Below are 27,655 nucleotides of genomic sequence, written 5' to 3'. Positions count from 1 at the left end.
ATGTTTGTCGTTTGTTTTCAATTAGATTTTATAACTGTATTATTTTTGCTGTATATGTGTAAAAAATGACCTCCATCGCCAAAGGAAATGACCTTGGACTTCTTCTACAAGCTGCTGAGTTCCTAGAAAATCAAGACAAACGGGACCCAAGTATGACTTATTTGTATAAACAGTATGTTTATGTACGACATGTGCCTTTATAAGGTTGTTAAATTCCTTTGTTTACTTAGACACTGAGCATGGCTACGCTGCACCTGCCTACAGATTCGGTAGTGACCCGCTGCGAACTAAAATCAAGGCGATTCGTCGAACGCAAAACCGGTAAGCAGTGAATTTTTTAACCAATGTTTATAAAAACTTTGTTTTAAAAGATGTTTGTGTACGCACACTTAAAGTTTTGTCTAAAGAAAAAAAAAACCTTGTCAGTTTTTAAAAGAGAGAATGCGATTTAGATAATTTTGCCAATCTTGTAGGACCACTGTTTTTTAAAATTTGAGTGTAAATGTAAAATTTATGTACAGAGCCAATATTTTTGGAAAACTGTTTTAAAATGTTTCTTGTTTAAATACACCTAAAATTATGTACAAAGGAATAAGACCCGAAAAGTAAAGTACAGGTATATCAGTGTGATAATTGACAACTTCAAGGTTAGTGACCGTGGGAGTAAAATTTCATAAGTCAGTCACATGGCCATTTTCACACTTTTAGGCTCTCAGCATGTGATATTGACAGACAAGGGCAACTATCAATAGCATGTCATGTCACTGACCTACTTTTCTCTGTAGCCAGCAAGCCTGCAGGCTATTGCAAGTTTTACTAGGTTGTCAGTACCATGCTGTCCAGAACAATAAACCAAACAACTTTTACAGGCCTCATGGTCATAAACCTTTAGAATGTTTAGAACCAGCCCTGCTTGCTTTAAACAGCAGTTCCATTGTGGCATTCAAAGACCAGCCCAGCAATAAAAATAACTTTACCTAATTTTATATGATACTGTTTTGTGTGCGAAATTTTTTTGTTACTGTAAAAGCATTATACTTGTTTAAAACTAGAGTTCCACCATGCAACATATTACACCAGAAGAGCGAATTCTATCTATTATACTGGTTTGATCATTTTTGGACAAACACAGGATCAATTAGCAAGAAAAACAACATAACAAGATTTTGTTTTATTTGTCAAGAGTATTTCCATGGAATGAAACACATAAACCTAAGTTTTAGACTGCTAAATTGTTGGAAAACAGCAGGATGTCAAAGCCATAGCAACAACTGAAATTTGACAATTTACTTTAGTGTATAGAAAAAAAGCCTTGTATAGAAAACAACCTGCAATAAAGGTGTTATTTTTATCAGTTCTTACATAGTGTCCAAAAAACGAATGTTTTTCCTACATTTCTATCAGTGTTAAAACTCACAACGTTTCGTTGAATGTGCCAATATTACCAACCGTTCCAAAAAAAGCAAACGACAAAAAAGTTGTTTTCATTAGTTCTAGACCAAAAAAACATAGTATCAAAAAAACGAATCATTTTCCATTTTTCCTACATTTCTATGTGTGTAAAGACGCCCAATGTAAACAACCATTCTAAAAAATCAACTTACAAAAAAAAGTTTAATTTAAAAAACAAAGTGTTTTTTTCTAAAAAACGAATTATTTTGCTACAATTTAATCAGTGTAAAAACGCCCTGCGCTTCGTTGAAAATTGCCGAATATAAACAACCGTAGAACACGGAGCGTTTCAAGGTTGCTAAGCCCTGCCAAACATCCGCCAATTTGCGTTGTAATAGGATGTAATCGCGATCGTGCCAGCGTAATTCCATCACCACGCCGCTAATCGACGTCGGAATCGCCACAACTATTAAAGAGCGACGCCCGCTAGATAGGTTAGTTCGTTCAGTAAACTCGCAACCTAATTTAGCGGCATTTTCTCCTCATTTGCACGACACTACGTCACACGTTGAACCAGCCCCTTTGGAGTGACGTTCGAGTTTTTTACCAAGTTTGGTTCGTCGCCTTTTACTTAGCGAAAAAATGTCAACATTCCAGTTTTGTTTTCGTCATTTTTTGGCCCTGACGTCAACTTAAACATGCGTATATTTTGTAACATAGTCAATTTAAAAAAAAAAGAAAAAATCGCAATGTAATGCCAGCCCCAAAAATACTTTTTTTTGTAACGAAATCGTAGCTTTGCGAATTACGGATGTAACATCGTTTATTGTCGGAAAATTTAGCTATGTATTAGCGGCCCTTTATTGGTCGTTTTGTTGTATGCGTAGCGCTATGTGGAAATATAACGGCGATTTTGTTACTAACGGAGTAACGGTAATTCGTCTTTTTCAAACGAAGAGCCACAGTTACTCTTTCGGGGAATTTAGTATGCGCCCTAACCTCCATTAACCACTTTCTGTGTTGTCAATAGGGTTCTTAGACTTATACGCGGATTTTTCAAACAAAGTACTTAAATTGTTTTTCGGACAATTTAACAATGGTCAGTAGGGCGTCCCACGCCCGATTCGGATTTTTCAGTCTGCTATGACGTCGCATCCTGTTGGGTGACGTCGATTCCGGGTTGGCGCGAGCGTAGGATGTTTTTTGAAAAAATATCGAGAGATCTGCGTATGACGCCCAACGCGAAACACACACAAGCATTGACTGACGTAAATACTGTTTTGGTAAGTCTGTTCCGCCGCGAATTTTAACCTAAACAAAACAGACGCTTTGTGGAGGCAAAAAGGTAAAAAAAGACGCAGTATATACTTAGTCACGTCTTAAACGAGGAGCCTTTTTTATTTGGGGTTAAAATAGCCCTAAAATATTTAAGACGTCATTCCTTACTAGATTTCATTAAACAATCAAACAATTTCGAAAGAAAAACACTTAAAAATACCAAAGCACCTCTTCTTTGTACTTTAAACACGTTATCGGAAATGTGAATTAATCAGATAAACGCGTGTTTTTGTTTCGTAACTAGTGGTGTTGTGTTGTGTTGGGATTTAAACCGTAAATCAACCGAGAATGTCGGAAGTTTTTAATGTTTTGTATGGTAAACAAACAAATACAAGATTGACATCTAACAATAATGTTCGACGCCTAATAACGCAACGATTTAGCTATACAGGATTGACAGTCGCAAATTTCGGGGAATAAACCGCTGTTTTCATAATATTTTCAAAAAAAAATACCTAAAATCGACATTTCGTTATTCACAAACGTTTCATCAGGGTAAAAAATTTAAGAAAAAATAAAAGCGACAGAACACAAAAACTAAAAAAAGGACAAAAGTAACAGGGAAAGAAGGCGATGTCAACCCACAACGCTGTTGTCTACATGTTTATGGTCAAAATCCGCAATCCTTTTATTGCTAAACCTCAAATGGCGTGGAAATTTGCGGATCTAGCCATAAAAGCGTCGGTTTCTTTAATTAAAAGGCATCGACGGTTCGTTATGACGTAGTAGACTCACAGGGCACACGTGTCGTTTTGAAGCAGCACATGTGTTTATTTGCCAGTCCGCGCCGTCTCTCGAGAGGGCCACTCTTTTGTCCTTGGCGTTGGGTTACGAGGCTTTTGTCACGAACACAGTAGGCCCAGGATGTTATTTGATTTAGGGAGTGTTGCTGTTGCAATTGTTAAACGTGTTGTCGCTTTGTTTTAGGGCATTGTTTAGCTGTGTGTGGGGAATGTTAGGATTGAATTTTAAATTGATTTTTATGTAGGAAATGTCGAATATACGCCCGGTGTTTCACATGTCGAAACTCAACTCTCGCGTGTAAAGTATAGCATGTAAAGTTCCTTTTTTAAACTTTATTGCAAGTAAATTTGTATCCTTTAGGTTTATCTGTATTCTTTTTAGGTAAAAGTTTTTATTTTTCATGTGAGAATGTCAAAATAATCCAAAAATGTCACAATCCTTTATTGCGGCCATTGACTTTTAAGTTGTACTGTGGAAATTTGTAAAACCGTAAGGTTATTATTGTCTTTATGTAAGAAATGTCGAAATATAGAGCAATTTTTCACGTTTTGAAACTCAACGGTCTTAAACCGTGGCGTAAATTTTCCGATTTTACGAAGATATCTAAAGTCTTGTAAAGAAGTGAAGCTTATTCTGTTCTTTATTTAGGCAAATCTAGGGCCGGTTCGTATTTTACGATCAGTACACATTACCCGCCGAATTTTCACCCTATAAACATTGCAACAGCCGCTTCAATCATTTACAACAGGGGTGGGCGGGGTAGGTAAAGGTCCTTTCCGTGAAGCCGCTAAAAATAAATTCAACCCTTGGCACGCGAAAGCAAACTCTCGTATTATTTGACTCGCGCAAATTGTGCGATGGTGCAATGTGCTTCGCCTACGCGCTATATACGTTGACCTTCGTGTCAATAAAACACCGCGTTTGGAAGCCGTCGCTTGCGCCACTGGCTACACAAGCCGGTCACGGAACACGGGGTTTGATTGAGCGCCAGTTCCCCAAACGCGGAGCCCAGATTTCCTTTGGCAATGTTTTGTGTGCAGTTGGTGAAACCCTGTTTTGCTTCACCCCCGTCCCCTAATCTCGTAACGCTAGAGATCGGCCGATATCGCTTTTTAGGACCGATTGCGATAACCGATTTTTTACGTTTTTGCCAACCGAATACCGCTATTTTTTTATATACCCCAATTATGGTCCAACTTTAAATTTATTGCAAATAAAATTAAAGTAGCAATTTCGCATACTACTCAACAATTTTTTTTTTGTTGCCAGAAAAATAGAAAGTTTAGTAGTTTTTCAGGAAAAAAAATGTATTTCGTAAAAAGTCGTGAAATATTGGCGAAAAATTAACGACACTGATATTTCGGAAAACCCATACTTAAATGCACGCTATTCGTTACAAAATAGCAATTTTAATTTATATGGGATTGGCTATTATAAAGGTCATTTGCCACTTTATAGTTTTTGTGAACAGGGTCCCGCATCTATTGCCTTTTCAGTTTAGCAGTTATGGTGATTTGTTAAGTTACAAAAACGAGTTTACCGCGATTTTAGTTTTCTGTGGCATTAAAAAAGTTCGAAAACCACTAATGGGGGCTCTATTGTCGCATGCGTATGGGCACATGCACAAGCACCGGCGTACACACGCGCAAACGCGCAAACGCGCAAACGCGCAAACGCACAAACGCACACACACCTACACCAACAAACACCTAGTTGCACAATTGAGCACACGAAACCGCACGCACTTATGCGAACACGCGTGCACGCGCATACGAATTCACACGCGTGCACAAATGCACGTACGCGCGCACACAAACACTCGTCTGAACAAACACGTGTAATACACTGAGCGCGTTGACACCTGTCGCAATATGCAAACTAGATCGGCTGTTCTTCTTGGAATATTTGTGACACCACGGACAAATATAAATTAGTCTAAAATAACTGTCCGATCAGGCGTTGTTGAACTTTTGTGACACGGTCCCCTAAAAAATGTTTTGAGATTTTAGAAATGACGTCCTTATACAAGTTGACTTTTTTTTTTAATCTTATCTTTAATTTAAAATGCATTCCAGGATTTTCATGGCGCCCAAAAAACTAGCTAAAAATGCTATTGATTAGCTAAAAAGCTATGCTATTGATTGTTGTAAGAACCCCTGCGTTAAACCATTTCAAAACGGACTTTAAAAACGTGTTTGTCGTACGACAGATAATTTCATTCTACTATAACTTGTTCACCAGATTTTCTATTATTATTTTTCTACAAATACCTGGAATTAAAAAAAATGTTTCACACTCCGAAAACGCGCTACAACCAAACTTTACCGTCACACCTTTTCGAATTGGTAGGTTTCAGATCACGTTCGAGTCCTCTATGTTCGCCAAACCGCCCTGCGACAATTTAGCAACCAGTTTTTCTGGTGCTTTTACGTATTAGAACGTTGGTTCTCAAACCTTTTTAGATTGCGGCGCACTAAAAAAGGCAATACGAATTAGCAAAATAGAATTGTCAATATACTGCTCGGGTACACTATGCACGGATCTGTAGTTTAGCTAGTTTGCAAAGCCAAAAAGGTCGCGTAGATCGACATCACTTTGATTACGACGTTTTAATACGAACTTGTATCATCGTCAGTTGAACTTCTCGGTCAAGACGATGTATACTACTCGACCTTTTTAGCTTTGCTGTTCATTATCAAGCTACATCACATATCCGTGCATAGTGTACACAAGTATATTGACAACTCTATTTCACTAAACACCAAAACAGCAAGCAAATGCAGTGGTATATTAAGTTTGTTAAATGACGGTGTACTTCAAAGTCCTGCATGCCTTTTTTATGCGAAAAGTGCATTTTCGGAACAAAAAAAAGTTATGCGGGTGCACTTGCGCTTGCGATTTGCGAATCTCCTTTGGGTACACTGTATTGAGAAACGCCATGTCAATGTGTCTGTGAAACTAGAAGTGACAATAAACCACGGTTGGTCTTGCCTTTTGTCAATATGTCAGCCGCGCTTTCCACAAAAGAAACTTTTGCGACATGCCGTTAGACTTTTGCGACATACCGTAAGACCTTTGCGACATACCGTATCGTGTTCAGGTGTCATGTTTATGCGCACCCTTCGCAAACCGATACGAACTCTCTACGTTCAACTTTAGACTAGAATCACGCACAATGAAATTGCGAAAAAAATCGGCACCATTTTATCGTTTAAGGCAGGCAGCCTATTGGTTGTATGTTGTGGACATTTATGAATAAATCTTTATTAATTTTTAACATTTGATGGTTTAAAAATATACGGCCTACTTCTGTATTGGCTTTAATGTTCACTCTACGTCTAACTACAACTCCCAGCCAATATCTTGAAAGGTGTATTTGAAACGTTCGCAAAATGCCACCTACTTCCATATGGGCTTTAGTGCTCATTTTGTACGCCGGCCATGAGTTACAATCGAGACAGAACGCACATGGGCGTCGTATGACGTGGACAGGTCATTCAGAACGGTACATTACGCCACCCGCATAACCGTAAATCATAAAATAGCGATCTGCCCGAACAAAAACGATATACCCGGTTAACCTTTTTCGACCCGATAGTTACAATAGAGAAATATGTTAGGGAGTTGGTTTAAAATTATACTTGGTTAGAGGTTGTAGTTGCTATAGAATGAATATTAAAGTCCGTAGAAAATATTTTATGAACTTTTCAAATAAGTCTTTGAAAAAATAACGGAAACTTGAAAACGATCAAGGAAAACAATATAGGAAAACGTAACAGTAATATCAAAGCCCATACAGAAGTTGGAAGCATTTTGTAAACATTTCAAAAAAAGTCTTTGTTTAATGTAGGAAAGTACTTGATATTGGTTATACTCGCTTTAAATGAAACAAAGAACACAAAAATATTTTTTTCATAAAAAAAATCCAAAAGTTTAAGCGAGTTTGACAAAATCGTTGGCAACCTGCGTCCGAGATAGAAGCGTCTGTTAGTAGTTTTGCTTGCTGGTCGAGCGCGGAAGTGTCCGTGTTTTGAGTTCCATCGACGTTTCCGCCCGCCACCGCACTGCTATTATGACGTCACAATGTGCGTCGCGCGACGCGTCACAGATTGGCCGAGGTCGCAATTGAGGTGGACCGAGCTGATGGTAGCTGGTGCGCTTTTCATCGCTGTGTTTACGTTAAGGCTTGCGCCATTCATATGTATTGTGTGGATATTCAACCGGCGCTATTACACATTGTTTTTTTTGCCCTGGAGATGTTAAAAACGTTTTAGGGGCTGCTTTGTACAAAACTTGTTGTGTCTGTGTGTTGGTATTCAGCCGATATAATTTTTTTTGCCCTGTAGATGTTAAACGTTTTAAACGTGCTTCTTTGTATAAAGTTGGTTAAAGTTTAATGAAAGGATTTTTTTATATTTATTTTCACCATGATATCTTAGGTACAATAACTGTGATAAAGTCTCAAAATATTAAAAAAGAAAAAAACAAACACTTGAATAAAAGAAGTTAACTTTGTTGTACACAAGAATCAACCACTTATAGCTAAAAATTCTATACTTACTAAGTGCCATCAGCATTAAATAGTAAATAAAAAATACTCCAGAAAACTTTACAGTTTTTGTTTTAGGTCACACCTAACATTTCAAAATTTCAACCGAACTTAATAACAACATTGTTTTTTCTTATGGTAATTTATTGATCATACCAAAAGCAACAAATTTATATAAATACATTTTGTAAACTATCTGGGTTTATAAAAGTAAAAAACATTAAAAAAAATAATTTTAAAAGAAACTTGAAGTTGTAAAAATGGCAATTAAACAGAAAAAAATGTTAAAATTGTTTTTATTAATGTCCATACTACACAGTTTGACATAAATAACCAGCTGGATGGAAATGCAATAATTGACACTTCAAGTCATGTTCAGACAGCTTAGCATATAAAAGGTCAGCATCATAACAATGACCAGGTCACCACAATGGTGATAATGAATAATTTCAAGTACATTCAAGGTCACCTATATACAAACCAACTTATTGCAGGCTGACTGTTCTTGTACAGCTCAGACTTTAAATCCAACCATTCTAGGCCTGTAACCTGAATGAATCTCGCCTTTTTGGCTTTAGTTTCATTATCAAGCTACATTACAGATCTGTGCATACCTAATTATACCTGTGGTTTTGTATATCTTATTTTTGTGAATTTTTTTGGTTAATTTGTTTGGACTTTATTTTTAATCACTTTTTTCTTTTGTTTTTCAGAACATCACACAACGAACTTGAAAAGAACAGGTAGGTTCAAACTTAAAAGTATTGTTTTTGTACAGAACAAAAAAACGTTACATTAAATAGTAAATAGGGGTAAATATCAAATTTTTTAGGTTACTTACAAAATTCCACGAAACATTTCCACGTCCCAGTAAAATTGTCAGGTAATCAAAAAAGTAGATTTTTCACTTTCTATATTAGAAGCACTTTAACGTGTTTTGTGGCTGTTCTAATGTTTATGTGTTATTCTAGGTGAACTAGCGTCTATAAGATAGGTGTTAATGCAGTATGGGAATTTAGCTTAGCACAACATGAGGTATTGAATTTTAATCCGTTAATCAATTCATCAATAGAAACAGTGCTGCAACTACAAATGACAGATGTGTGATATCAGCACGCAAAATCAAAACCAGTTGCTTTTGCGCTGTTAAAGGCCTGAAAAAACAAAAGTTTCTGCCAAATTTGGCCAACTTCGAGCTATCACAGTCATTGAATGTTGGTGCACTTGCGTAGTAAACGGCCTTCTTTATAAGGACTGCGAGTATTTTTAGAGGCTGTAATGTCTCGTCTCCATTGGTCACGAGTATTGTGTCATGTGCGTCCCCGTTCAACGCTCTCTCTGCCTAGGTAAATCAACACATGGTCTGCTTTGTGCCTTTGGTGATTTATAAGGCATGATGAACTGGGTTCTTAATCTACTTATTGGGGACAATGTATCGCCAGCTCTTGGTATGGTGCAATTTTAATTTCCTTTGTTGTTTTCTGTTTTACTTTAAAAAGTAAGCCTCTCTACAAATGTTGCAGTTTTTTAGGCGTAACATGACTTACCCGCCAAGCAAAAGATAAAAAAGGCTTCTATTGCTAACTAAGATCTGTGAAGAAGTTTAAAACTTGAAAAAATATAGGAATTTTTTTTGGAAAATAAGTGTAACTAGCAAGCAATCAGCTGGAAATATTAAAACAAAATTTTCCAAGTATTTGATCAAATACAACATCTTCAAAAAAGTAATTTTATACCAAGAAACTTGCGACCTTTTAAACAAGTATTATTTGTTAAACAAAAACCAGCTGGGAGATTTTCAATTACAGCAGAACTTTGATACCTCTTTAAAAAAAGGTCAACATTAACCGTTTTTGCATTGCTTTGCTTGACTTTGCAAACTATGGTCATTGTAAATATTCGAGCAAAAACACCTTTGATTAAAAAGTCTGTTTATATTAAGGGAAAAAAATATTTTATCTTTTTCAACAAGAATATATTGACCTCTGCCCAACCAAGGCATTATTTGTGTAAAGGGCGTTTCATATTTTAATTACTATCCAATCGAACTCTAATTTGTGATTTCCGTTATGACCTCACATAAACAGAGAGGGGCACAAAGTTTTCAGATGGGCACAAAGTTTTCAGGGAGGCACAATCCCTAAAAGATCGAGAACCACTTGCCCAGCAAAACCAATCTCAACAGTTGCGCAGTTTTCGTGTTTCAACAAACAATCAACGGCCAAACATGCGCTGTGCCTTCCCCAAGCCCGCTCGTCACATGGCTTCCACGTGAAAGCTTACGTGTGTGACGTCACAATAAAGAAACAAAGGCGCTCGCGCGTCGCCCGTGATTATGACTGCGCGAAGGCGCACCGAACGCGAAGTGCCAATTGCTTTCGGCGACCGGGACTTTGTGTGTAAGACGCTATGCCGCGTATTGACAGCAAAGCGTTGTAAAAGCTGGGCTTTTTATTACCTTTGTGTCATACGCGTTTTTTTTCCTTTCACTACAAATTAAAAAGCGTGAAGTTCAACTTGCCTATTGCTTGACAAAGGTGTGGACGCCCTGGGATTTTGTGGTTAAAACACACCCTAACTTTTACTGAAAATAGCTTACCGCTGTGTAAATCAGGAAACCACTATTTTCAGACACGCCTACTATATAAATTTTTATGAATCGCCCTTGGCAATTTTTGTTTCTATTTGTTTTCAATCCCGAAGTAAACATTGGGTATCTAAAGATATAGAAAACTCTTAAAACTACCTCTTTATGGGCGTTGATATTTTCACTAGATTTTTCTACAACCTCCAACCATTGCTCCAATGCAAAAAATGTAGTTGCAAAAAATGATTGTACATTGAATTTGCTAAAAAAAAAGGCAATTAGCATTTATTTGACAACACAAGACTTTTTAATTTGTATAACAAAGAATGGACTGTTTTTCGAAAAACAAGTGTAAAAGTTCATAAGATTTTGAATCTTACACATGATTTTAAATGTCTTGTTTGGTTGATTTCTCAAAAAACTGTTTCATTAACCAACTAGAGAAAGTAACTAAATGCCCACAAAAATGTTAGAAGCAATTAGCAAAATGTTCAAAAAAATTGCACTGAATTGAAAACGTTTGTTATTGTCTTAAAAATGTTAAAGCATAATGGTTGTATGTTGTAGTAAGGCGTAGTAAGAATATCAAAGCCCATACAGAAGTACTTAGCATTTTATGAACGTTGCGAATAAATTTTAAAATAATGGCTGGAGGTTGTAGTAAGACATAGTAAGAATACCACTACTTCTGTATGGGCTTTTATGTTCTTGCTACGCCTTTATTCATTTCCAAGAAAAAAAATTCAAAATCAATGTCAACAAAATTCTTCTTATTTATTTCTCCCCCATCCCCCAACAACGTCACAGCTTTCGCGTGAACAAGGAATTCTCAGAAGTAGCACGCAGGTTGTGAGTGCCTCCAGTAGTAAACAGCATCCTCACTGCTATCTGTGTTGTGATGTAAAGCAGACAAAACGTGCCCGTGTGTTGTTTTCGTCGCTCCATGACTTTACAGACCGAACAGCGAGTTCGTCTCAAGCCCTGAAGCGCTCTTACCAAGTTTCGAGTTTTCAAGTTGATCTTTGGCCGCCTTATTTAACGGCCTTCTCCCAGTTGTCGCGCTTGGGTGAGCAGGCGAGCAACACATGGCCTAGATAGCAAGTCTGGCGTGCAACGCATATCGACTGAGAGCTGATCTCCTAAACCACTATGCTTCAAGTCGTCACGGCGTTTTTTTTATCAACAATGCGTTACAACGCCGCGTTTCTTCGCTTAGCTTTGTCTGTTTTGGAGCTGCTGTTTTTTAATATAAAGGTATAAGAGATTGCTTGTTGGCATTCTTATGTTTAAAAGCAAAACATACTGTACCTTCTTTTTTATATGTCTCTCTTTTTTACTTTGTAAGGTATAAGAGGCTGTTTTAGTATACCCACGTTAGAAAGATTTTTTTTTTATTTTTTTTTTTTTCAAATCCACATTTTTAAAGTATTTGTTGACCCTTTGTTTTTGACTACACATCATTTTTAGAAACTTTCTGAGTTCTAATGGGAATACATTTTTTATTTGTTGCATTTTTTATATCTAAAACATTGATTGGCCGTTTTTGTTGTTGTTTTATTGCAATATAGTGTAATTTTTTGATTTGGTTACTGACTCAAATTTTAGATTTTTTTTGGACAGAATTTAAAACTTGCAACCTTCAGCTGATTTTTAACCAAGTGCCCAGTTTTTTTTTCACGTGGCCTGTAATATATAACAATTTACCGTTGTTTTTATAGTAATTATTGGCCAGTTTTTAATGCAGTATAGTGTTATTTTTTTATTAAGCATATTTGCTCTTTTTTTGCCAGATGTAAAATCTTCAAACCTACAACTGTTTAACAGTGCTCCATGTCCCCACATTTTAAGCTTTTTCGCAACGTCCAATAGCGGTAGGCGTCTAAATTTTTGCAGCAAATTTACAAGCGTCGGTTAGACTTGGAGCGCGCTGAGACAAAATTTCCATTTAAACCCAAACACTAGAACAGGGCTTGAAGAGTTTTGAAGCATGGCTTTGGCGCGGATAGCGTTGCACTCTAGTTAATTGTTGTGCGTTGAATAAGCCATCTGGTTGCCACTGTGCGCCCTGAAGCCTTTCCCGAGTATGATTGACAATAGGCTACTGGCTTGATTTTGAATAGTTTGTTGCGACCATAATTTCGAGACTAAGGTGACACCTTGGTGTTGCAAATCAGCGCTGTGTAATATCTGCTTTTCGTGGAATTAGCAAAACAACAGCAACTTTTGAATCTTGAATATACTGTTTCTACTAGGCATTGTTTCACTTATAAAATTGTTCGTACGTTTTTTTTTTAAATCTAACCTAACAGCATTCGAATTAAAGTAGAATATTTTTTAAAGCCAATATAGAAATAGGTAGCGTTTTGCGAACTTTAAAAATCCTAGCTGCTTATATATAGTTTTTGCATTGATTCTACGCCCAACTACAACATCCAGCCATCAGAATGTAACAAACCAACAAACCCGCGTTAAATTTTAACGCAATTCGTGTCATGGCAGGCCTTTCGGGGTCGTATTTGCGTAAAGCCCGAAAAAAAGCGGTTGGTCATTTGGCGTTCACCACAGGTAAAACGCGAGAAACGCACGTGAAAATTATCGGCATACTTGCTGGGCAAGTTCAGACCAGTCCCCTCAGCTCGGCGTCGGCCACGCAGGCAGTCGGCCATTTCCTTCTTGAAGGGTACAACAATTCAGCAGCGAAAGATTCGGCTTGAAAAACGGGTGTGGTTAGGACTAGGCCGTCGCCGCCGTCAGCCAATCACAACGCTTCGACGCTTATTTCTCTCCCGTTGCTTGTTTACAGTGAACAGCTGATCGAGGCAAGGCGCCTTTATCTCTTTACTTCTCTCTCGCGCGCCGCTCCTTCTTCGCGCATATCTCTTTTTTATCCCTGGCGAGCGCAAAAGGCCTGTTTAAAAACGTAGCGTATTGGAGTTTTGTAGCGTTTCTATCAGCTGATCGCGCCCGCTCTTACGCTTTTAGGATGAAGAGTTGTTTCTTTCTTTATCCCACTCTTTAGCTGCGTGTTTTTCTACGCTCCACTGTCCCCAGGTTACCGATTTTCTCCGCTTGCCGAGTGGAGCATTTGCGACTCCCGTGTTTCTTTCAAAGAGCTCTGATTAATATAAGTTGTCCTTCGAATGCCTTCGCTTTTCTATCAGCTGATGATTCATGCCTAGTTGCTTCCTATTGCTGCTAAACTACTCCTATTTGTGTTTAGAGACAGAATCGTGGTGCACTGCATGTGTTGCTACTTTAAGTCGCATGTTCTTTGCGCAGTTTCACATCCTTTTTCGGGATCCTTACCATATTTTTCCATTTATAAATAAAACACCTTCAGTAAATACATGAACTAATAGAAATAGCTGCTTTAAAAAGATATTTTAAGCTGTATTTTTATTAAAAACAAAACAAGATTCATTATGGAAATAAACTCAAATAGCAATGTTTTAAAAATCCCTAAACTGTTGCACCAAAGTTAGGTCTAGGAATCCTTTCATAGTTTTTCATTTAAAAATAGAAGCATATTCAGCAATTACATGAACTAATAGAAATAACTACTATAAAAAGCTATTTTAAGGTCTATTTAAAAAAAAGATTTACTATGGAGATTAGCCCAAATGACAATGCTTTTAACATCCTTTTTTTTTAACTGTTGCACCAAAGTTAGGTTTGGGAATCCTTAATTTTTCCAATTTAAAAGTAAAAACGCCTTCAGTAACTACATGAACTAATGGGTAATAGCTATGCTAAGCTGTATTTTTTCTAAAAGAACCACAAAAATTGATTTAGTATGGAGATTAGACCAAATGCAATGGCTTAAACATCCATAAACTATTGTACCAAAGTTAGGTCTAGGAATCCTTACATACTATTCGATTTAAAAATAAAAACGCCTTCAGTAACAGCATAAACTAATAGGTAACAGATATTTTAAACTGTACCTTTATCAAAAATCAACAATATTTGGAATGCAGATTAACCCAAATAGCAATGCTTAAAACTTTTTGTTAATAATTATGCTAGTTTTATAGTTCTTTTCAGTCATTCTGAAACAACCAAAAACTTTTCCTTTACTCTGTCACACAGAAATTTGCTTTTAGAAACTGACATTATGCATGACTTTTAAACTGTAAGAAAAAAATGTGACCATGAAACTGTATGAAAGTAAAGAAGAAAAAAAAACTATATAGCTGCAATGTAATTTAGGTATATAGATAAAACTGTATTCATTGGTGTAAGGCTTAAATCATGAAAACAATACAAAATTAAGAAAACTAAAAAATATTACTAGTACCACTTTAAGAACCAGTTGTGCATTGTTTTATTATCAAATATGTGCTTTGTTTTCAGGCGTGCCCATCTACGAAGTTGCCTGGAAAACCTGAAAGCAATAGTGCCCCTTAGTGGTGACTCTACACGTCACACAACCCTCGGTCTGCTGAACCAAGCATGCACTCTAATCAAGGTAACCTACAAGCACTAAATATGGCCAATATTATTGATTTATTGCGATAATGATACCAAAAATAAGCTATTGTTGCCAGGAATAATATATAACAGAGTTTGGTATCATTTGTCCTGAGAACTGGGTCTGTACTTTAATGACATTGGCATTCCTGGCGTACTTTTTGGCCAATAGGAAGAAAAAGCCACTACACCTTACCCTTACTGATTTATCACCCTTCAATTAGATACCAATGTTGTTATTATAATAAAAAAAGCAGATTATTGGGCTCTTAAGATAATAAAGTGTCCTAGTGTGACTTTCTAGGTATTAATTTCCATGTAACCAAGGGAACTATTTTTTTAACTGTAGAAAATGAGTCTATATGTTAACAGCTACATCTGGAATTTCAAAAGCAAAACCCGATAGCTGTGTTACTCAACTATTTTTGGGGGGGGCGCCCCCAATACTAAGCGTAAATATAACAGCAAAGCGGTCAACCAATTAGGCCCACTGTGAAGTTTTTATAAGCGAATAAAACTGACAAATAATTTTAACTCTATTATTGTTGTTAGCCTTGGCAATGTATTTCTCCAACATTTTTCTCAGATTTAAAACAAAATATTTGTCTTGGCCTCTGGCAAAATGTGCTATTTCATTGTATTCCGAGTCTGGCTCTGGCTTCATAGTTAGCATGGTACCCATTTACTTAACTAAAATTGCGCGGATATTAAGCAATTCACCCACAATACATGCGTGGAAAATACTTCACCATTTGCTATTATTCTTTTACTATTACAGTGTGCTGGCTTATCAGTTTCAAAATTTTGCTAATTTGGTAATGACTGTGTAGTTTTACTTAGACTGACTTCATTGAGTTCAGAGTTAGAGTGTGCGTTGCGAAACACTGCCGCGAAACACTGCCGTATAACATTTACCAGGAATATAGTAAATCGTCACTCATCAAATAGCTAATTCATTTGAACGATATAATTCAGCAACATAAGAAGTGTTCCTCCAAAAAAAAATCCTGTAAAAAAAGGTTCATAAAAACTTTACGAAAAAAGTTCTACTCGCAGCACCTCGAAATCAACAATCATCAATACGAGAGTGAAAAGACTCAGCTTCAAAAGTACAACGATTCGCTCAAAGCAATGCTACAACGCTTGGAAGTTTCTAGAAGGCGCAGAAACTCCACCGGATCAGCCTGGTCGTCTAGTCATTCCGAATCATCAAATGATTCTGACAAAGGTATTTTTATGGAAGTTAAGAAAACAATGTTGCGTTCCGTAGTAAGAATATCAAAGCCCATAAAAAAGTTCTTGTTACCTTTTTAACACTTTGTAATATATCTTTATTTATTTTTGAATGTTATTTTAAAAAGCTACACTTCTGTGTGGCCTTTGATATTCTAATGATGTCTTTGATATTCTTGATGTTAATCAAGATAATGTCGGTCTCCTTGACCTTTTTGACTTTGCAATTCAATATTTATCAAGCAACTTATTAGTAGCATTGTAATTTATTTTATAAGCCTAAAATCAAAGCCTTATTTTAAATTTACTTCCATAGACGAAGAAATCATTGACGTCACGGACATCAGTGAAGAGCCAGAGCGCCTCCAAGTGATGACAATGCCGCACCGATCTGCCAATCTCATCACCATCAACGTACCCAAGCAACTCAACCTCCCAGCCAGAGCGATTACTCAAGTAAAGCGCGTAAAAAAGGTCGACTAGAAATTGGGGCAGTGTCTTTCAGTCGCCACAACAGACTCGTATACGTTTGGAGTGTAGGTACTTTTTGCAAGGTGATCGTACATCGAGCGTCTTGCCACTTAACAAGCATATACAATGAACAGCTACTCCCAAGCCTATCCTGCTGGGAATAGCGACCGCTACCTCTCTTATTTCGTTTCACATCCAACTGAAAACTTTGCAACCCCAATTCGAAGAATCAAACCCAACCGAAATTTTCAGGTGCTTATATTTTTCAAAAAAATTTTTTTTGGTCAAACATGTTTCGGATTTTTAATGCTGTGGGTGCCCACTGTGAACGAAAAACATCTGATATATTCTATTTTTTAAAGCCTTTTAATGAAACTTTTCGTTACGTGAAGTAAAACCCGTTTCCTTGAGCAAGCTGTGCTTTTCGCCTCCCCAAACTTTTTTAACCCCCTCCCCAAATTATGCAATTTTCTAAAAAAAGCCTCGTTTTATCGTTTCGGAGTGACTAAAATTCGGCCGCTATGCATCAAAATCAAAATTCTCCCTGTCAAACGCCAACGAAAAGAGCCTTTCATTTCTCTCCCGTCTAAGCTTGTCTGTTTAAGAAGGTGTCGCCGTAAAGTGTGTGTCGTTATTTTGGAAACTTGCTCTACCCCGTAAATTTTAATGCTTGATGGATTTGTTTATTTGCTCACAAGCAAATATAACATCCATCTGTGTAAAGAGCAAGGCAGAATTTCATTGCTGAGCGGCGTCGTGAGTTTTAAGCAGAAATTTGCGAACGCTGCCTTTTTGGCAAATTTCTGTTGTTGTGGAGTCGCCCTGCATTTTCGTCTTGCTCTTTTCTGGCCTGACAATTGCCTGGCGATTGAGCAAACTGGAAAAGCGTCGTTGCTGCAGCTTGTTGTTGCAAAGTTTGTGGACTCGTTTTGCATATTCTGTACATAGACAAATATGAAATGTTACGGATGAAATTACTACTCTTTCTCTTTTTTTCTCTTGCCCCACAAACCTTCTTTCTTTTGCGTTTTCTTTTTGTCTCTTTTTTTGACACAAGCGCTGAATTTGATTTCTCTCTTCGTAGACAAACCCCCAAATTGTACTTTGTTATTATCTGTCGGAAAATGTTAAAATGTTTGCAAGAGGAAAAATCCACACCTCTTGCACTTTTCTCAGGTATGATGTAAATTTGTGATTTGGCCAACATGTTTCTCCACAAGTAATTTATTACCAAAAATGTGTGTTATAATGTATATTTATAAAAATAGGTTTGTTCTCTATATATATATATATAATATAATTTTTCCAAAAAAAATTCATTTGCTTGTGTAAATCTGCATGTTTATACAACGTTATATAGATATAAATATATATTTTTTAAAGCAGAAAATACTTCTATTACATTGTGGCCTGTGTTCTTAAAAGGGAACCTAACTTATATTATAATAACCAGCTTAGTGGCATTGATCAGTGCTGTTAGGTATAACATGATTAGAAAAATATAATTCTCTTGTTTTGTTTTTGCCGCTAATGTGCACAATTTGTCTTGTCGAAGCATTTGTAGATTTGTTGTACATATTGTCATACAATTCTTCTTCTGTATCTTTATTGTTTGATATTGCTGTGTGGAGAGAAAAAATAAAGTTTATTTCGATATTTAAAAATCCTGAATGTAATTGTTTCTACCTCGAGGAACTGATAAAGTATCTTAGCCCTAAATGACTCTTTGTCTATGACCGATGTCTGTATTTACCTAATATGGACTAATATTTCCATCTTAATTATACACCAGTACCGTTATATTTAGACACAATTTTAGTATGAAAGCATAGTATTTCCTTAAACAGATATTCTGAATTTGTGAATAGAAATCGCTCTTCAGGTGTAAACGAAGTTTATTAACCAACGTTTGGGTAGCTGATAGCAGCTGATCTCGTCATTTGATAGTGAAAACGAGAATGCTTTGGCCAGCTTATATACTAAAAAATAAAACTACTATAGATTAAAATAATAAATTTAGACCAGCGGTTCCCTAACTGGGTTCCGTACAGCAGTTTCTGAGGGTCCGCGTTAAGAATTAGTCCCAAGTTTTTTAACATTAGGCTTTAGCGAATGTCTTTAAACATTAGACTATGTTTTAAACATTGTCTGTTATCATTATTAGTCTTTAGTTATGCTTTATTATTTGATAATATAGCTACTGCTATAGCGGATCGTTCTCATTAGTAAGAAAATTGTAGCATTACAAAGAATCGTGACTGCACTAGTGGACTACATGAAACACGGGTCAACCGACCCTTAAATCGTCACGAAATATTACAATAATTGCAAAGTCCACCAGGCAAAATTTCTAGAAAAGTTTAGGAACCGCTGATCTAGACGTCTCTGAAGTATGCGATAAGCTGTGACACGACGGAGTCATCCGGTGCAGAACTGCACCGTCGGACAACGAGCGTTTATCAGCCATGGCGTTAGCTACAACGACGAGTAGATAGCCGGATACCACGAATTCTTTTAGTTTGTGGTGTTAGGACATTGGTTAATCCGGAATAATTCAATGAATCGTATTTTGCAAAAGTGCGGTTTCCAGTCTAGAAGTTTACAGTCGAAGTTCAATGCTCTGCCAGAGCTAACCGGGATGCCCTTTCGTGACATCACGCATATGTATGTTCAAGTTTCCTGGTATGAAAGGAACGTTTAGTTTCTCCAATGTATGTTGCCGAGCAACCTAAACAAGGAAGTTTATAAACAGCTCCTTGGCGTTTTTCGGTTTAACTGAGTCTTTATAGGCGATAGTAAAATGTTTCCAATTTTCCTGACCGGTTTCAATGCTGTTTAACATAACGTGGCTTTTCAAACTACGTTTTAGATTTTCGCTTAGACCTGGAATAAACGGAACTAGAAGAAATACCCGGAGCTAAATAGGGTATTTACGTGTAGCAGGAGTTAAATATGCTGTCGTTTGCATAATATTAAGTGCATTCATGCAATGCCCAGATATTGCGTGGTTAAAAATGTATGAAGCTATCAAGCTGTAATCACCAATTCGCGTGGTACCAGCATTGCGTAATGTGCAAGCTTGCCTGTTATAACCGATGGTTTAAAATATATTGGGAGATTTAACATCAAACCAAGTTCCAACGTTGTGTGTTTTGTTTAAACGGAGCTACTAAGCACACAATCTTGAAACACTTCTCGCATATTTTACGTAACGAGTACCCGTGACATATATCGATCAAAAAATCACTAACAAACGTAAAAAAGTCGTAGCAGCAATAGTTCAAATTACGCGAAATTTAAGCAAATACGTTATCCCGGTACGACACTGCGTCCAACGAAAGAAAATCTCGTTTAAAAAGTAAATTTGCTGAGTGTTTAAACCGCTGCAACAAACGCGATATTTTGCAAACTCAGTCCAAATGTTGCGTAATTTATGCTCGGTTAAGGATTGCGGTACGTTGTCTGTATTGCGGTACGTTGTGCTTTAATACCTAATAAAAGAATGTTTAAGAAAACGCTGCAATAAAGTAATATTTTGCGAAGTTTTATCTTTTTACGCGCTTAAACAAACTGCAAGTGGCCATTGAACATAAAAGTCTAAACTTTGCAGCATTAATCATTTAGTTTTACCAAGGCAATGGACTTGAATTGCTTTTTACGGTCACGCAGGTCATTGCCAGTGTTCCCTAAATTTTCTACTGCGCAAATATTTTTTGTGGTGCGCAAGGATATTTTTGTAGTGCGCAAGAATATTTGAAGGCTGCGTTGGCCGGGGCCCGCGACCGATCAATGATTTTTGTATTGTGGACAGCTTTATCTGCACAGAAATCGTGTAAAAACTGCAATTGTGTTAAAAATTTACGTCCTAAAAATGCATTTCGGTGTCATGATCCGAAAGTATTGTCAAACACTCCACTGCTGTTGTCAGCACTGTTCTAAACTTATTTTTTTCTTTAAGGTTGATTTTCCTGAGTAGACATTTAATTCTACGCGAGACAACGAGAACATACACAGCATGGATGATAAAAACCGATCAGACAAAGTAATTTATTACGTCACAATCGTCAATGCGGATTTGATTTGTTTACTTGCTTTTAGCTATAAATATCAACAAAAAAATGGCCAATGCGAAATGCTCACACTGTTGTGGCAAAAAAGTGAAGATATTTTAGTTTTAATTTGAGAATGATGTAAGTGCGCAAAAGCAAATTTTGCTGCGCAATTGTCTGATTTTGCTGCGCAATTGCGCAGTCGCGCACCTTAGAGGGAACACTGGTCATTGCCCTATAAATGTTTGAAAACGTTTTATTCTTTTACGTCGATAGGATTTGCGAGAAGTTGCGCGAGCGCCGTTTGAGTTTGGAGTTAACATGCAGCCAATGTTTTTGAAATGGTACAACTAAACCAGTGGTCGGCAAACTGTGGGCCGCGGCCCAAATGTGGGCCGCGGAGCCATTTTTAGTGGGCCGCGAGTTACTTTTAAATAGCTTAGTGTTAACATGTAGTTATGGGCCGCGTGATGGCCGTACAGTCATTGCACTTTAGTGTGGCTAAGAATTTTTATATTGTCTTAGCGTGGTTTAGACCCACGTGCCAAATATGGTCCTGAGAGCCTGTCGAACTATATATTTGCCAACTTTAATTATTTGCAAACGCAAAATTTTTCGCGCTTCGCGCGTATATTCTTCTTTTGTAGTATGTTTTTTAGGCGCCGTAATAATTGACCTTAAACTCAAATATCCTGAATTCGCCACTGTTTTCGTAGTGGTTTTACGTAGCGGGCCTTCCATAGCTCTGAAAAGCGTGCTTTGGGCCGCGACCAAAAAAGTTTGCCGACCACTGAACTAAACAATCAAATCGACTGTAGCACACAACACTTGGCTAAGCATGTCATACAAATTTTAAGTAACGAACACCCGTGACTTTTGTCAATTGGGTATAAAACTCTCGGATTTAAAACGTTAGGTTGTAGTACTAATTGTTTAGCCTTGCTTGATAGCGTGATATTTAAGCAAACGTAATCCCGGTGTTAAACTGTGTCAAAAGTAAGAAAAATCCCCATGAAAAATAAAACTGCTTACTGTTAAACTGCTGCAAGAAACGCATTATTTTGCAAACTCTGCTTAAATGTTGCGTGGTGAAGCACGTTGTGTGTGTTTAAAATTGACAGCTAAACCAGTGGTTCTCAACCGCCGGTCCGCGTCAACTTTCCAGCCGGTCCGCCAAATATATTACAATCTTAAATCTCAACTACAAAATGCAAGATGCTAAAGCAAGGGTGGGCAATTATTTTTAACCGCGGGCCGCATGAGAAACCTAAAATGTTGTGGCGGGCCGGGTCAAAAATGAATCTGAAATACACGCAAATTGACGTCATACTCTGACGGTATAAAACAAATAAGCTAACGAACTTATTATTACGTTTGGAGTTGTGCACAAATGTGCAATTTAAGTCGAATTTAGAAATTGCGCGAAGCTCGAAAAAATTTGGACTATGTTTGTTTTAAAATGGAAACTTTAATTTGGGACGTTAAAGCATGGAGCACAGATAAAAAATTTACATTGCTTGATATATTGGCGTTTATCAAGTTGTGGCGCGTTGACCCAAAAGTTAAGATTAAAATACGAAAAACTTCGTATAAAAAAAATTGCTTTTCAAAGCTTATAGTTACTGGTTGTATTACTTGCACTATACAATGGTCGACGGAATAGTTTCGACGCGCAAAAATATATAAATATTAGGGTAAGTTTGTTAAACTTTCGCTGGAGAGAGCGCCACTGTGCAAATGACGCTATTTGTCTGTAAAGTTGCCGCGTGTAAGATACGAGAAAGACAAAAGAGATTCGCGCAAAGCGCGAAACAAAATTCCGTTTTAGCATTTAAAACAGGCTAAAAATCGATTTTGGCAAGGTCATGACTAGATCCGTCCCTCATAAAAGTGTGGACGATACAACCAAACATGTAGAAACTCGCCCTTGTTTTCGATTAGCCTACAGTATATGTATTTTAAGGGAAATAAGCCGCGGCCTGGATGAAACTGCTTGGCGGGCCGGATGCGGCCCGCGGGCCTTATGTTGCCCAGGTCTGTGCTAAAGGCTTGTCCATCAAATTTAGAACTTCGCCAGCTTCGTAATTTGCGACATTGTGACGTAACAAAGGGTTAATGGTCTACTTTGGACTTTATCGTACTACACAATGCAAGTGCTGTGCCCAACTGTTTAAAAGTAGGCTACAGATCGTTTGAGGCTTAAATTTTAGGACCAGTTGTATGTGAAAAACTTTAATAGAACCACGTATAACACAGATGATATCAAAGAGACAGCAGAAAATTGCTCATTGAATTTAAGTTTCCATTCTTTGCTTTTAAGTTATACTTTTGTCATATTTGCATTTTGGGTTGATTTTGATTTTTGAAGGTCCACCGGTCCGCAAAATTTGTTTTGAAATTTTGCCGGTCCGTACAATAAAAAGGTTGAGAACCACTGAGCTAAACCTTTGCGCTAAACGCCACAAAGCTGCGTCCAACGTGAAACAAACCAGCAACCCGTTTGAAATATAGATTGCTTACTGTTAAAACTGCGACAACAAACGCGATATTTTGATATATATTTGCGAACCCCGCCCAAATTTTGCGTGGTTAAACATATTGCTAAAAGTTTTAAACTTCACTATTTACTTGGAACGTTGCACACGCTTGGTAACAATAAATTTCACAACATGTAATGAGTTTTTTGCGTTTACGTGTAGTCTATTGTAAAACAGCAAAGACGCTGGCCTTCCCTTGACTGTTTGCCACCGATTGTGTCTGAAACGGGTTAACTAGCTTTTCCACAGTAAAACTACCACCTTATAAGGACAAGGAACATGTGAGGAAGCTACATTGAATCGACTGGGGTGGTATAAATTATTATCGCTTTAATCTGCGCGACTGTAAAAATCAAATTCAATTCTTCGTATTGTTAGATTAAATTACTCTTTTTACACAGTTTTTATGCAAAGCAACGAAGTATGCAACCAAAAAGCAATACTGTGTAAAAACAGCATCTCAAGCAAAAAATTATAGATTTTATTGTACATATTGTCATACAATTATTCTTATGTATTTTTATTGTTTGATATTGCTGTGTGAAGAGAAAAATAAAAGTTTATTTCGATATTTAAAAATCCTGAATTGTTATCAATATTTGATTGGATGAATCGTCTTTTGTTATAGTGCGGTTCCCAGTCTATAGAATTTTACAGTTATCCGAATCAATTCCGTGTCGAAATTCAACCGACTGCCCTGTCAGAGCCAACTGGGATGCCCTTTCGTGGCGGACATCACGCATATGTATGTTCAAGTTTCCTGGTATAAGAGGAACGTTTAGTTTCTCCAATGTATGTTGCCGAGTAACGTCAACAAGGAATTTTATAAACAGCTCCTTGGCGTTTTTCGGTTTGGAAAGCTACATTGAATCGACTGGCGTGGTATAAATTATTATCGATCTAATCAATTCAATTCTTGGTCTTGTTAGATTAAATTACTCTTTTTACACAGTTTTTATACAGAATAACAAAGTATGTAACCAAAAGACAATGCTGTGTGATACTATAGGACTTCATCACCTAATAAGGATACGGCCGTGTGAAAACAGCATCTCAAGCAAATTATACCGACACCAAACTGCGTCATACGTAAGACAAGACCTTTTGAAAATTCAAATTCCTTACCCGTGAACGGTTTCCGACTGCGCTTGCTTGAGATGCGAGACTCTCTCATAGAAAGAGACTATTTTTTTCAGTTTGGGGGCACATGACTTTCTTTCTATTTTACCCTCTTGCCCGGCGTCTCGCTTAAGAGGGAGCAGTATGAGCGACGTTGCTCTGTCTGTCTCTTTAACATCGCATGTCAGCGACCGAGCGGCATGTGGTCGACCGGCGGACAGCCGGAAATAGGCTACATTCCATTTATTATGAGAGATACTAACCAGGCATTTCGGTTCTTGTTTAACTGTTTTATGACAAAGTTACCGACCAAACAAATTTAAGCCTCAACTGAAAGAGGTCACTGGAGACCGGTGAAGCTAATCTGGTAAGAGGTAAAATTATTTCAGGGTTAAAATCCCATAAACCAATCGAGCCCCAAAAAATAAATCGAGGTGAAATATTTGAAAGAAGAGAAGGTGAACAATTACAAATTGAACTTTTCTAAATCCTCTGATGCTACATCGCATTAGCTCTACGGGTTACTCAAGATATATGAACCTGAAATCCCGCTTAGGCCAATTGTTTCATTCACTTGCTCCCCCATCTATAACCCAGTTAAACGTATTTCCCATCTCATTTTTTAGGGCAAACAGAATTCCAGGTAAGAAACGCAATTGATTTTTTTAAAGAAATTACTATAGCCTTTAAATAGCCTACAAAGAAGATAAAAGCATGATCTCGTTGGACGATGTATTCTTGTTTACCTAAGTCCTTACAAACCTTGCTACACAAGTAGCCAAGCAACGTCTTAACCAAGACATCACACTGAAAAACGGGACTAAATTTAATATCTCTTATAATAAATTGGATAGTACGTTCGCCGGTTGACCACAAGTTCCCTGCTCGGTCGCTGACTTGTGATCTTAAAGAGACATACAGAGCTCCGTCGCTCATACTGCTCCCTCTTAAGCGACAGGTCGGGAGAGAGGGTAAAATAGAAAGAAACTTAAGTGCTCCCAGACAGACAAAATTAGTCTCTTTCTATAAGATAAAGTCGCGCATCTCAAGCAAGCGCCGTCGGAAACCGTTCACGGGTAAGCAATTTTTATTATCAAGGGTTTTTCATATATCACGCAATGCTAAACAATTGCTGTTACAACTTTAAGTTTTACGTTTGTTAGTAATTCTGAATCGATATATGTCGCGGGTTGTCACCAACACAGAAAAAACACACAACATGGCACTTTGATTGCATGTTAAATTGTCACAATTTGTTTAAACCGGGCGCGCGCGCGACATATCGTATAACTTTTAACGTAACCTTGCAAAATTTTTTTTACAAGTGCAATTACCTGCGTGGACATAAAAAACAAATTAACCTAAGTATAGAACCTTACAAAAATAAATTTTAATGTTTCCACCTTGAGACTTTCATGTTTCAGAACTTCTTGAAGCCTGTTACGGCGCAAAATTTAGGTGGAGTTTGCAAAATTTCGCACTTAATGCGACGGTTTTAATAGTAACCAATTTTCACTTTCTAACGAGATTTTACTTACGTTGGACGCACTATGGTACTACCGGGATTACGTATTTGCTTTAAGGTTTTACGTTTGTGAGTGGTTCCAAAATTGCTTCTTGGTTACATAATTTGTTGCATAGTATAAAAAAAACTTTAAGTACAAATATCTGCGTGTAAATAAAAATCAAATTGGCATATTGCCCTAATTAAAATAATTTTTTCAAACCTACACGGACATGGTACATCATAATATGGCTATGCGATGGTGATCAACAATGGACAGCTTAATGCCTTCATACATTTTTAACCACGCAAAATCGGGACATTGCACGAATGCACGAAATGTATCGCGCTTATTGCAAAAGTCTGCAGGTATTTGCTTGAATGTCGCGCAATGTAAACAATGGCTGTTACAACTTAAGGTTTTACGTTTGTGAGTGGTTCCCTTTCTATATAGCCTATGTCACGGGTTTTCGTTACGTAAAAGATGTTTGACATACTTAGCTGTTGGATTTTTAGTCGTTTCATCGTTACATGTTAAATTAAACTTTCATTCACACTTACACGGAAATGGTACATCATAATGTGCGATGGTGATCAACAATCAACAGCTTGCCGGCTGCATACATTTTTAACAACTCAAAAATCGGGGCATTGCACGAATGCATCTTTACCTAACCCCAAACCACACCCCTATGTACAATACATCATTAACTACCCTAATAATTTCAACTCTAACCTAATTTTTAAGCCCACCCATTACCTACCAATAACCCCAAACAGGGCCAAAAATCCGGTGCCAAAACCAGGGTTGTGGCGTCGGGCTCGAGTAAGACCACGTAAAACTACCCGAGTCCCGAGTCCGACATGCACATGCGCAGTACCAAATTTTAAAACTAATATGGCCGTCAACTGAAAATTGTAAAGGTGGAATATTTTCCAACCAAGTATTGTGGGTGAATGAATTATAAGACACCCCTATAAGTGGATTGTTGAATATCCACGTTATTTTAGTTACGTAAATTGGCTGATTACACGCTGTAGAGTCAGTGCCGTCTCGGGACTCGACAAAATCGCACATTTTACCGGAGTCGGACTCTGGTTATTTTTAACTGACTTCGCAGACCTGCCCTTGATAACATCACATAGTACACCAAATTCTCAACCCTGGTCATCGTTTTTTTATATAACGTGTGCCATTATCCAAAACTTTGGTACAATTTTGCTAATTGTTGTTGCACAAATACATAGCATGCAACACGGGATGTATAATAATACCGAATTGGAGGTGATTCCTAATGACAACTGATAGCATCGGTACTCGTCCAATACTAGCTTGGTTCCAGTGCCATCCTAAATTTTAGAAACATTTTGCAGATCCAATTTAGAATTTTCTACTTTTAAAGACAAATATTACTCTTGAAATTTATTATTATTTCACATTTCCTTATGTGAGCATAGTAAAGACGTCATTTTTTATAGGATTGTGATGCAAAAAGTATCAGACATCCTTTAATTAATGCAACCAAACCAATTCATTTGTAAAAAAGGTATATTGTCATTCGAAAAATAGAGACCAAAAAAAATAAAACAACGCGAACAAGGATATTAAATATATATATATATATATATATATATATATATTTAAACTGTTTTACATTTTAT

The 27,655-nt window shown here is 37.2% G+C and overlaps 1 protein-coding gene across 1 annotated transcript; it reads left to right on the top strand.

Annotated features, from left to right (window-relative positions):
- Positions 1-23: 23 nt before the first annotated feature.
- On the top strand, positions 24-18,441 carry LOC146141600 (max dimerization protein 1-like). Its single transcript, XM_083389772.1, has 6 exons — positions 24-150; positions 231-321; positions 8,737-8,766; positions 14,964-15,078; positions 16,137-16,308; positions 16,630-18,441. Exons 1-6 carry the CDS (start codon positions 66-68, stop codon positions 16,794-16,796), a joined length of 660 nt encoding a protein of 219 aa, XP_083245898.1. The 5' UTR covers positions 24-65; the 3' UTR covers positions 16,797-18,441.
- Positions 18,442-27,655: the final 9,214 nt, after the last annotated feature.

This window comes from Ascidiella aspersa, chromosome 5, assembly GCF_963924565.1.
Source record: "Ascidiella aspersa chromosome 5, kaAscAspe10.2, whole genome shotgun sequence".
Lineage (NCBI taxonomy): Eukaryota > Metazoa > Chordata > Ascidiacea > Phlebobranchia > Ascidiidae > Ascidiella > Ascidiella aspersa.
The sequence above is the reverse complement of the archived record's forward strand: the minus strand, read 5'-3'. Positions and strand labels throughout refer to the sequence as shown.